The sequence below is a fragment of the Limulus polyphemus genome, unplaced genomic scaffold (genome assembly GCF_000517525.1).
Source record: "Limulus polyphemus unplaced genomic scaffold, Limulus_polyphemus-2.1.2 Scaffold76795, whole genome shotgun sequence".
In the NCBI taxonomy this organism is placed as follows: domain Eukaryota; kingdom Metazoa; phylum Arthropoda; class Merostomata; order Xiphosura; family Limulidae; genus Limulus; species Limulus polyphemus.
The window spans coordinates 1-12,725 of NW_013742391.1; the positions used below are offsets into that span (position 1 = coordinate 1).

Here is a 12,725-nt window from a genome sequence, read left to right on the forward strand (position 1 = left end):
TACTATACATTATATACTGTATACCAAAAACTACTCATCATATACTGTATACCAAAGAGCTAATCTTACTATACATTATATATTGTAAAGCAAAGAACTAATCATTATATACTGTATACTAAAGAGCTAATCCTACTATACATTATGTACTGTATACTAAAGAACTAATCCTACTATACATTATATACTGTATACCAATTAACTAATCATTACATACAGTATACCAAAGAACTAATCATACTATACATTATATACTGTATACCAAAGAACTAATCCTACTATATATTATAGTATTCTCTTGGGGTGCTTTTTTACCAACGAATAGTGGGATTGACCGTCACATTATAACGCCCCCACGGTGGAAAGGGCGAACATGTTTGGTGTGACGGGAATTCGAACCCGCTACTCTCAGATTGTGAGTCGAGCGCCCTAACCACGTGACCATGCCGGGCCCAAAGCAACGCTACTGTGTGTACTTGCATAGGTGAGTGTAGAACTACCTTTAATGGATAAGCAAATAAATTTGCAGCTTATTACATTGAGGGGTATAGATATCATCCACTCAGCCTCCAAAGGACATTGCAATCAATGACCCTTTTAACATGGATGTACCTCAATATCCCAGTGGGTAGAGTAAATATAATCTACTATAAAGGGCGAAACATTAAGGACCACATATTTAGGCTTAAAGTGCATAGAAACTAACTAAATTCAAAAATTCCTGTATTAATAAAAGCATGTAGTAAACATATGATAATGATCGATGACCCACATCTGATAGTCATTATGATCAAATTGTTTTAAGCCAGAAAGTGTATAGGCTAAAATTAGTGAAATGCAAAAAAAAAAGTTTTGCTATTGTTGTCCACTAATCGTTTCATCAAGACACTGAAACATCCATTTCTTATGTTTACTCGATTATTTTAAGGCCCCCTCAATCACGAACCCAGTATTCAAGGAGAGACTCGAACAATTCAACATGAATATATCAAATCAAACGTTTATTTGTTGTTTTTTAACGAAGTAAAACTTTTACTTTTTATAAAACTTATTGAAATCAAAATAATATAATACTATTCTAAATAAGCATGACTGTATTGTATGACTTACACAGTGTCACCATACTTCAGTAGTTAGCACAGATGTTCAGATGCACACACTGATTGGCTGTCTCAGGTAACAGTATAGGGGAGCGGTACAGACATGCCATCAAAGAAATGGCACCAGATGGCATGTTGCTAGAAATAAAAATTCCATGAAGTGGCATCAAAGGATATGTTGCCAGTAGAGAGGGATAGGACGATGAGGTCATCTATAATGAGCTTGCAAAAAGTTTGGAGTGAACCATCAGAGGGTGGTGATCTAGATCAATGGATATAAACATGTTTCAATATGTGATTACATCACCAACTTTATATTAATTCAGTAATAATCAAAGCCTTAAAAATTAATATTATATCTAATTTGCATACTACACTTTTTACAATTATACTTATTTATCTTGCATAGTTCTGAAAATGGCGGGGTGAAACGGACTGTGTTACCAAGGTACTAAAGGTGGGTGGTCTTACTAAGGTGCAATAGGCGAATAGTGCCACTAAAGATAGTGTTACTATAGTTCCATAGGGGGTCATCGTGAGGTATCTCAGCTTGTGTTTATAGCTTTCGCTTATATATTTAATTATATTACATACATTTTACATATATATATATATATGCAAACATTAATATCTCTAATTCATTTCAATAATTAATCTACATACGTCTTAAAAACTTACTTAACAATTAAAACCATTACTTGAATGAAGCAGTTATTATAACTTGTTGCATGAGTCATGTTTCTGTCCTGAAAAGGATAGATTAAATATTTATCCCATACAATAATTTAACTTAGAATCTTACTTTTTCATTTAAGAAGTATATATTCACATATAATGCATGTTTCACTAATTACTTTAAATGTTTGACTTTACAAATTAAACATATTTTTGTGTTAACCCTCTGTGTATGTAGATCTGTTTTCATTCGTATCTCTAATTCTAACATTTGGTTAATAATCTTGGTAGTAAATCATTTTGCCACAACTAAATATAATAAATGATGACTTACTGTTTAACCAATCACTTTACTATTATAAAATTTAGATGACGTAGCAACACTTACCATATCATGATTTTCTATAGAATATTCACTTAAAGTAAAAACATACTATATAATTAACATTCTTAAGACTTTATGGTTTTAAAGTACAGCCTAAACGAGCTTTCTTTATGCATAACTCAAAACTCTACAATGACTATCTTGCACATATTTCTAACTCCCACTAATACTACATAAGAGGCCCAACTCAAATACCATTGGCTATGACTTACAATTCAATTGAAAGTGTAAGACTAAGTTATGTGTAGTTGGTAGAACAATCTGTACACAACCTTTACTATGATTGTTTAATAACTAAAGTGATAGACCTAAAGGCACAATGATGAAAATTCCAGAAATCTAAGTTGTATTCCTAATACACCATTTTTTGTGATTACTTATTTAATGTTTTTGTGCATTTTGAACATAAGTTTTCATGACTGCAACTTCTGGGAAAACCATATGTTAACGTGATATGACTTTATTGTATTTCTGTTACTACAATAAACTTTAGTAATTTTTGTAAATCTTATAACAATTTCATTGACATTTGAAATGTAAAAACTCAAATCATCTTACATGGTAGGAATAATACATCTAAAGTTAAATACCTAATAAATGATGCAACGTTAATGACTTATATAGATAATGTTTACACTGAGAATTTGTTTGTTACATTCCCAGCTAACTCAACAAGCTTTGGTACTCGGCAAAAGGCCTCATGGGCAGCGAGGTGCATTGCAGAGTGTGTACAGTAGAAATGCTGTTATGTTTCTTCTCATTGGAAATCTGTTAGCAAAGGTTCAGTAAAGAAAGATTTGTAAAGAAATATTATCAGTATTATTGGTATGAATTCACACATTCCTGTAACTCAAGAAAGTCTATGTACATTTTCGTTTAGCGTAGATTGAACATAAGTAATTTATAGGAGAGACGTGTGGTTGACTACCATACTATAGAAGGGAAATTATGTTAGTGACTGTTGGTGTGCTTGTCTATGCTTTATGGACCCTCGGCCACATACCCAAATGGTCTCTGCGTGAGACATTGAGAATGTCGTCGAACACAGTTCCTTCCTGTAAAGTGTTTCTTTTCACCAATGAAAATAGACATTGAATCGGAAAGAGGCTCTGTGTTTTACACCTATTTGCCGTCAAGAAAAGTTTTTATCAAGGATCACAAAATCACTCCGAAGGTGGTAACATTTGTTTCTTCCCTACTAGACAACATTGACTCATTAAATTAGGAGGGAAACTGTATTTGCCTACGCCTTTTGGACCATTGGATACATATGTAGATAGTCTTGGCATAAATAAGACTTCAAGGCTGCCATTGAACTCAGGTCTCTGAAAATGTTTCTTTTTGCCAACGAAAATAGAAACTACAGTGGAAGAACGTATTAGTAAAGTGAAGTGTCAATTTAAGAAATGCTATATGCCTGGATGGATGATTTACAAGAAAATAAAAGTCTCTTTTTTGTCTTGATAAGTCACCTAGTCACCTTGCTAGTTTGTTATTAATGTTTAACTGTAAACCTAAACAACTGATCTAAGATCCTATCTAATAGTCAAAAATTTGTTAATAGATGTTATTCATGGGTCTAATTGAACAAAAAGTATACAAGAATTGCACTCAAAGTGAAATGTATTAGACTTGTATGAAAGTTTATTCAATCTTGACAATCTAGTATTTTATAATCCATATACGTTTCAGTTTGTGTTATTTCTAAATATCAGAAACTATCGAGCTTTCAGTTTATCAGCAGAATTTGTCCCTTGGATAAATGTAAAGAACACAACCCAAAGTATAAGATGGGCGATCCGCTACTGAATGTGACGGAGGTTATGTTTGCATCCCTGTATGTGCGTTTGACAGCAAGATTTCTCGAAAACGTATGAATGGATTTGGACGAAACTTGGTATATATTTGTACTATGATCCAACTTAGAAGTGATTAGTTTTTGGAGGGTCAAAGTCAAAGCAAAGTCAGAAAATCCAAAAAAATCCCTATCTGTTAACATGGGGATTTTGCAGTCAAAAGTGATCGGATTTTGATGAAACTTGGTGAAAACATGTAAAATATTATTCCTCTTTGTCCTGGCAAAAATGTTCCGTGTCCGTTGATAACGAGGGACATAGGACATGTTTTAGTATTTGTTGAGGGCGGAATATAATCAACGCTGCGTGACAGAGGGAAGCGCTCTACCGAGTGCCCTCCAAGTTTTTTTATATCTAAATAATTGCACCTTGAAGAAGTTAGACTATGTAAATATTTTGGTAGCTTATACTTATAAACAATAGCAGTTTTAAACTGTAAATATGTGGATTCTAGATCGAAAACAAAAAGAAGTAACTTGTAAACAGAAAATAACTTATGTACATAATATACCTTCAAATTTTAAGAAAAAGAATGACATGAATGTACGTTTAGCTCTCTGTAACGTTTTCTAAAGTCAAAGAATAGATAAATTGTTTCTTACTGACTGACTTAAAGTATAGTGAACATACAACTTATTTTGGTTGTAAAGCATATCCTCCACGATAAACATTATACAGTAAACGTGATGAATTTAAAAAATGTGAAAGAAAATATATGTCTTTTCTTGTACACCAGATCTGTCATCGTAACAAAATAACAGCAACAAAATTGAAATATTTTGTTAAGAACTTTTTTATTGTTATCACAACTGTTTTACATATTTCATTTGTTCTTAAAATCTTCAGAGGTAGGATGCATACACATTATTTTGACAAATCTTGGATAAATTTACGTAATAAAGTTTCAGTATGTGTGATACTTGACAAGTCTGTGATTTTAGTTGCATAATTCATTGTCGTAGGAAGCAATTTTTGAGTGGTCAGGCCGTTGCCACAAGTAAACAATGTGACACACAACGTATGCAAAGCATGCCTTTTCCAGATGGGTCTGGGGACATGCTCTCCATAAAATGTTTCAATTTTTAATACTATGAGATTGAATCTTGAGCCATTTTACCTACAGATAATGCATACACACAACGTAATGTGTTGAAGTAAAAGAAGCAAGTTTTAATCATAAGTTATAGCTATACATGCCATAAAAAGGTAATTAGACCAAGGGGCTTGACTGGCCTTACCGTTTCCTACGGCCCTGCATATATTAGCTAGAATCACTTTGGGAAATATCCCTTATGTTTTATTCTATTTGACTAATCACATGCTAGAACAAGTATATATTATTACACAGATATTATTACTATACAGTGTAGGTCAGTATTTTATAAACTAAGATGTCTGCACTTTTCGTAAATAGTATATTAGTATGTCTAATTCTTGAAGTTTTGCTAATAAATTTATCAGTACGTGCGATACTTGTTAGGTCAGTGATTTTACTTACATATAGCAATGATATCTGCTTAAAACATATTGGACTGTGATGAAACAGGAGCTTTATCTAAGAAACTATAAATGTAGCGTCATGTGAACAATTGTTTATCATTTCAGGAGATTAGAAGCTTGATAATATACATGACAAATATTTATAAAGTAACAAATTAGACTCCGAAAACTCAAGACCTAAATTTTAATATAAGAAAATTAGCCTTCACAAAAATGAAGATATAGAGTGGCTAAAAGTAACGAAGACATAGTGTGGCTACAGGTAATGAAGATATAGTGTGGTTACAGATAATGAAGATATATTGTGGCTACAGGTAATGAAGACGTAGTGTGGCTACAGGTAATAAAGATATAGTGTGGTTACAGGTAATGAAGATATAAGGTGGCTACAAATAATGAAGATATAGTGTGGCATAGGTAATAAAGATATATTGTGGATACAGGTAATGAAGATGTAGTGTGCCTAGAGGTAATAAAGATATAGTGTGTTACAGGTAATAAAGATATAGTGTGATTACAAGTGATGAGGATATAGTGAGGCTACAAGTAATGAAGAAGTAGTGTGGCTATAGGTAATAAAGATATAGTTTGGTTAGAGGTAATGAAGATATAAGGTGGTTACTGGAAATGAAAATATAGTGTGGCTATAGGTAATAAAGATGTAGTGTGTCTAAAGGTGATGAAGATACAGTGTGGCTATAGGTGATGAATATATAGTGTGGTTACAGGTAATGAAAATATAGTGCAGCTACAGGTAATGAACATGAAGTGTGCCTACAGGTAATAAAGATATAGTTTAGTTGCAGGTAACAAAGACATAGTGTGGCTACAGGTAATGAAGATATAGCGTGGCTATAGGTAATGAAATTATAGTGTGGTTACAGGTAATGAGCATGTAGTGTGGTTACGGAGAATGAAGAAATAGTGTAGCTACAGGTAATGAAAATATAGTGTGACTACAGGTAATGAAAATATAGTGTGACTACAGGTAATGAACATGTAGTGTGCCTACAGGTAATAAAGATATAGTTTAGTTACAGGTAACGAAGATATCGTGTGGTTAGAGGTAATGAAGATATAGTGTGGTTACAGGTATTAAAGATATAGTGTGGTTACAGGTAATGAAGATGTAGTGTAGCGAAAGGTAATAAAGATATAGTGTGGTTACAGGTACTGAAGATGTAAGGTGGCTACAGGTAATAATGATATAGGGTGGTTACAGGTAATGAAGATATAAGGTGGCTACAGCTAATGAATATATAGTGTGGCTACAGGTAATGAAGATATACTGTGGCTATAGGTAATACAATTAAAGCGTGGTTAAAAGTAATGAAGGTATAAGGTGGCTATGGGTAATGAACATGTAGTGTGGTTATGGAGAATGAAGATGTAGTGTGCCTATAGGTAATAAAGATACAGTGTGGTTACAGATAATAAAAGATATAGTGTGGTTACAGGTAATGAATATATATAAGGTGGCTACAGGTAATAAAGATATAGTGTGGCTACAAGTAATGAAGATCTAGTGTGGCTATAGGTAATAAAGCTATAGTGTGGTTACAGGTATTGAAGATATAAGGTGGCTAGAGGTAATGAAGATATAAGGTGGCTACAGGTAATGAACATGTAGTGTGGTTACAGAGAATGAAGATGTAGTATGGCTATAGGTATTGAAGATATAGTGTGGCTATAGGTATTGATGATATAGGGTGGCTATAGGTATTGAAAATATAGTGTGGCAATAGGTAATGAAAATGTAGTGTGGTTACAGGTAATGAAGACAAAGTGTGGTTACAGGTAATGAATATATAGTGTGGTTACAAATAATGAAGATGTAGTGTGGCTATAGGTATTGAAAATATAGTGTGACTACAGGTAATGAAGATATAGTGTGGTTATAGGTGATGAACATGTAGTGTGCCTCCTGGTAATAAAGATATATTAAGTTGCAGGTAATGAAGACATAGTGTGGTTAGAGGTAATGAAGATATAGTGTGGTTACAGATAATAAAGATATAGTTTGGTTACAGGTGATCAGGATATAGTGTGTCTACAAGTAAAGAAGATGTAGTGTGGCTATAGGAGATGAAGACATAGTGTGGCTACAGGTAATGAAGATATAGTGTGGTTAGAGATAATGAAAATATAGTGTGGCTACAGGTAATGAAGATGTAGTGTGGTTATATGTAATAAAGATCTATTGTGGTTATAGGTAATGAAGATATAAGGTGGCTACAGATAATAAAGATATAGTGTGGTTACAGGTGATGAGGATATAGTGTGGCTACAAGTAAAGAAGATGTAGTGTGGCTACAAGTAATGAAGATATAATGTGGTTGCAGATAATGAAAGATATAGTGTAGTTACAGATAATAAAAGATATAGTGTGGCTACATGTATGAACATGTAGTGCTCCTACAGGTATAAACATGTAGTGCTCCTACAGGTATAAACATGTAGTGCTCCTACAGGTAATAAAAATATATTGTAGTTACAGGCAATTAAAAAATAGTGCAGCTACACGTAATGACAATATAGTGTGACTACAGGTAATGAAGATGTAGTGTGCCTACAGTTAATGAAGATATAGTGAGGCTATAGGTAATAAAGATATACTGTTACAGGTAATGAATATATTAGGTAGCATCAGTGTTCCGTTATTAAACGCTGTACAAAACTCAAATAGCGACTTCAATGTTCCGTTATTATACGCTGTAGAAACTTCAACTGGTGACATCAGTATTCCGTTATTATACTCTGTAGAAACTTCAACTGGTGACATCAGTGTTCCGTTAGTATACGCTGTGGAATATTCAACTGGTGATATCAGTGTTCCGTTAGTACACGCTGTGGAAACTTCAACTGGAGACATGAGTGTTCCGTTATTATACGCTGTAGAAACTTCAACTGGTGACATCAATATTCCGTTATTATACGCTGTAGAAACTTCAACTGGTGACATCAGTGTTCCGTTAGTAAATGCTATAGAAAAATCAACTGGCAACATCAATGTTCCGTTATTATACGCTGTAGAAACATCAACTGGCGACTTCACTGTTCCATTAGTATATGCTGTAGAAATTTCAACTGGTAACGTCAGTGTTCCGTTATTATACGCTGTAGAAACTTCAAATGGTAATATCAGTCTTTCGTTATTATACGCTGTAGAAACTTCAACTGGTGACATCAGTGTTCCATTAGTATACGCTGTAGAAACTTCAACTAACAACATCAGTGTTCCATTATTATACGCTGTAGTAACTTCAACTGTTAACTTCAAGGTTCGAATAGTATATGCTGTAGAAACTTCAACTGGTAACATCAGTGTTCCGTTATTATAAGCAGTAGAAACTTTAACTGGTAAAATCAGGGTTCCGTTATTATACGATGTAGAAACTCCATCTGGCGACTTCAATGTTCCTTTATTATACGCTGTAGAAACTTTAACTGGTAAAATCAGGGTTCCGTTATTATACGCTGTAGAAACTTCAATTGGCGCAATCAATGTTCCGTTATTATCTACTGTAGAAACTTCAACTGGCGACATCAGTGTTTCGTTATTATACGCTGTAGAAATTACTACTGGCGACTTCAATGTTCCATTATTATACGCTGTAGCAACTTTAACTGGTGACATCAGGGTTCCATTAGTATCCGCTGTAGAAACGTACACTGGCGACATCAGTATTCCATTATTATACGCTGTTGAAAATTACACTTGCGACTTCAATGTTCCGTTATTATACGCTGTAGAAACTTCAACTGGTGACATAAGTATTCCGTTATTATACGCTGTAGAAACTTCAACTGATGACATCAGTGTTCCATTAGTATACGCTGTGGAAACTTCAACTAACAACATCAGTGTTCTATTATTATACGCTGTAGTAACTTCAACTGTTAACTTCAATGTTCCGTTAGTATACGATGTAGAAACTCCATCTGGCGACTTCAATGTTCCTTTATTATACGCTGTAGAAACGTCAACTGGCGAAATCAATGTTCCGTTAGTATACCCTGTAGAATCTTCAACTGGTGACATCAGTGTTCCGTTTTTATCCACTGTAGAAACTTAAACTGATAACATCAGTGTACAGGAAATGAAGATATAGTGTGGCTATAGGTAATAAAGAAACAGTGTGGCTATAGGTAATATAGATATAGTGTGGTTACAGATAATGAAGATATAAGGTGACATCAGTGTTCAGTTAGTATACGTTGTAGAAACTTCAAGTGGTAACATCAGTATTCCGTTAGTATACACTGTAGAAACTTCAACTGGAGACACGAGTGTTCTGTTATTATACGCTTTAGAAACTTCAACTGGTGACATCAGTGTTCTGTTATTGTACGCTGTAGAAATTTCAATTGGTGAAATCAGTGTTCCGTTATTATACACTGTAGAAATTTCAACTGGTGACATCAGTCTTCCGTTATTCTACGCTGTAGAAACTTCAACTGGCGACATCAGTATTCCGTTATCATTCGCTGTAGAAACTTACACTGGCGACATCAGTGTTCCTTTATTATACGCTGTAGAAACTTGAACTGGCAAAATTAATGTTCCGTTAGTATACGCTGTAGAATCTTCAACTAATAACGTCAGTGTTCCGTTATTATACACTGTAGAATCGTTAACTGGCGACATCAGTGTTCCGTTATTATACTCCGTAGAAACTTCAACTGGTGACATCAGTGTTCCGTTATTATTCTCCGTAGAAACTTCAACTGGTGACATCAGTGTTCCGTTAGTATACGCTTTAGAAACTTACACTGAGGACATCAGTGTTCCTTTATTATACGCTGTAGAAACATCAACTGGCCACATCAGTATTCCGTTAGTATAAGCTATAGAAAAGTACACTGAGAACATCAGTATTCCGTAATTATACGATGTAGTAATTTCAACTGGTGACATCAGTGTTCCGTTATTCTACGCTGTAGAAACCTTAACTGGCGACATCAGTATTCCGTTAGTATACGCTGTAGAAACTTACAATGAGGACATCAGTGTTTCTTTATTATTCGCTGTAGAAACATCAACTGGTGACATCAGTGTTCCGTTACTAAACGCCGTAAAAACTTCAAATGGCGACATCAGTGTTCCGTTAGTAAACCCTGTAGGAACTTCAAATAGCGACATCAGTGATCCGTTATAATACTCCGTAGAAACTTCAACTGGTGACATCAGTGTTCCGTTATTATACGCTGTAGAAACTTAACTGGTCACATCAGTGTTCCTTAACCATCCGCTTTAGAAACATCAACTGGTAACATCAGTGTTCCGTTATTATACGCTGTAGTAACTTCAACTGTTAACTTCAATGTTCCGTTAGCATACGCTGTAGAAAATACAACTCGTCAAATTAGTGTTCCTTTATTATTCGCTGTAGAAACATCAACTGGTGACTTTAATGTTTGGTTAGTAAACGCTGGAGAACATTCAACTGGAGACATGAGTGTTCCGTTTGTATACTTTTTAGAAATTTCGAGTGGTAACATCAGTGTTCTGTCAGTATACGCAGTAGAAACGTCAACTGGATAGATCAGTGTTCTGTTATTGTACGCTGTAGAAACTACTACTGGCGACTTTAATGTTCCGTTAGTAAACGCTATAGAAACTTCAACTTGCAACTTCAATGTTCCATTATTATACGCTGCAGAAACTTCAACTGGCGACATCAATGTTCCATTATTATACGCTGTAGAAACTTCAACTGGAGACATGAGTGTTCCGTTATTATGCGCTGTAGAAACTTCAACTGGTGACATCAGTATTCCGTTATTATACGCTGTAGAAACTTCAACTGGTGACATCAATGTTCCGTTAGTATACGCTGTGGAAACTTCAACTGGTGAAAACAGTGTTTCGTTAGTATACGGTGCAGAAACATCAAGTGGTGACGTCAGGGATCCGTTACTATCCGCTGTAGAAACGTACACTGGCGACATCAGTATTCCATTATTATACGATGTATAAAATTACACTGGCGACTTCAATGTTCCGTTATTATACGCTGTAGAAACCTCAATTGGTGACATCAGTGTTCCGTTAGTATACGCTGTGGAAACTTCAACTGGTGACATCAGTGTTCGGTTAGTATATGCTGTGGAAACTTCAACTGATGACATCAGTGTTCCGTTAGTAAACGCTATAGAAACCTCAACTGGCAACATCAATGTTCCGTTATTATACGCTGTAGAAACTTAACTGGTCACATCAGTGTTCCTTAACTATCCGCTTTAGAAACATCAACTGGTAACATCAGTGTTCCGTTATTATACACTGTAGAAATTTCAACTGGTGACATCACTGTTCGCTTAGTATACGCTGTAGAAAATACAACTCGTCAAATTAGTGTTCCTTTATTATTCGCTGTAGAAACATCAACTGGTGACTTTAATGTTCCGTTAGTATACGCTGTAGAATTTTCAACTGGTAACATCAGTGTTCCGTTATTAAACGCGGTAAAAACTTCAACTGGCGACATCAGTGTTCCGTTAGTATACCCTGTAGAAACTTCAAATAACGACATCAGTGTTCCGTTATTATACTCCGTAGAAACTTCAACTGGTGCCATCAGTGTTCCGTTATTATACACTGTAGTAACTTCAACTGTTAACTTCAATGTTCAGTTAGTATACGCTGTAGAACATTCAACTGGAGACATGAGTGTTCCGTTTGTATACTTTGTAGAAATTTCGAGTGGTAACATCAGCGTTCTGTTAGTATACGCTGTAGAAACTTCAACTGGATACTTCAGTGTTCTGTTATTGTATCGAGTAATGAAGTCGCCAGTTGAACTTTCTACAGCGGATAATAACGGAACACGGATGTAACCAGTTGAAGTTTCTACAGCGTATACTAACGGAACACTGAGGTCACCAGTTGAAGTTTCTACGGAGTATAATAACGGAACACAGATTTCGCTATTTGAAGATTCTACAGGGTATACTAACAGAACACTGATGTCGCCAGTTGAAGTCTCTACAGCGTATAATAACGGAACCCAGATGTTACCAGTTGAAGATTCTACAGCGTATACTAACGGATTATTAAAGTCGCCAATGGAAGTTTCTACAGCGTAAAATAACAGAACACTCATGCCTCCAGTTGAAGTTTCTACAACGTATACTAACGGAACACTGATGTCAGCAGTTGAAGTTTTTACAGCATATAATAACGGAACATTGAAGTCGCCAGTGTAA

General features: G+C 34.9%; 1 protein-coding gene across 1 annotated transcript; it reads right to left on the reverse strand.

Moving 5' to 3' along the window:
• Positions 1-6,487: 6,487 nt before the first annotated feature.
• LOC111084442 (mucin-17-like) lies at positions 6,488-12,274 on the reverse strand. The gene is made up of 2 exons (XM_022381153.1): positions 11,999-12,274; positions 6,488-11,952 (listed from the first exon to the last, which is right to left on the reverse strand). The coding sequence occupies exon 2, from the start codon at positions 9,196-9,198 to the stop codon at positions 8,092-8,094; it is 1,107 nt and encodes a 368-aa protein (XP_022236861.1). The 5' UTR covers positions 9,199-11,952; positions 11,999-12,274; the 3' UTR covers positions 6,488-8,091.
• Between the last annotated feature and the right edge of the window lie 451 nt (positions 12,275-12,725).

Coding starts and splice junctions, on each gene's coding strand:
- LOC111084442 (XM_022381153.1), bottom strand. CDS start 9,198: ATGTCGCCAGTGTACGTTTCTACAGCGGATACTAATGGAACCCTGATG.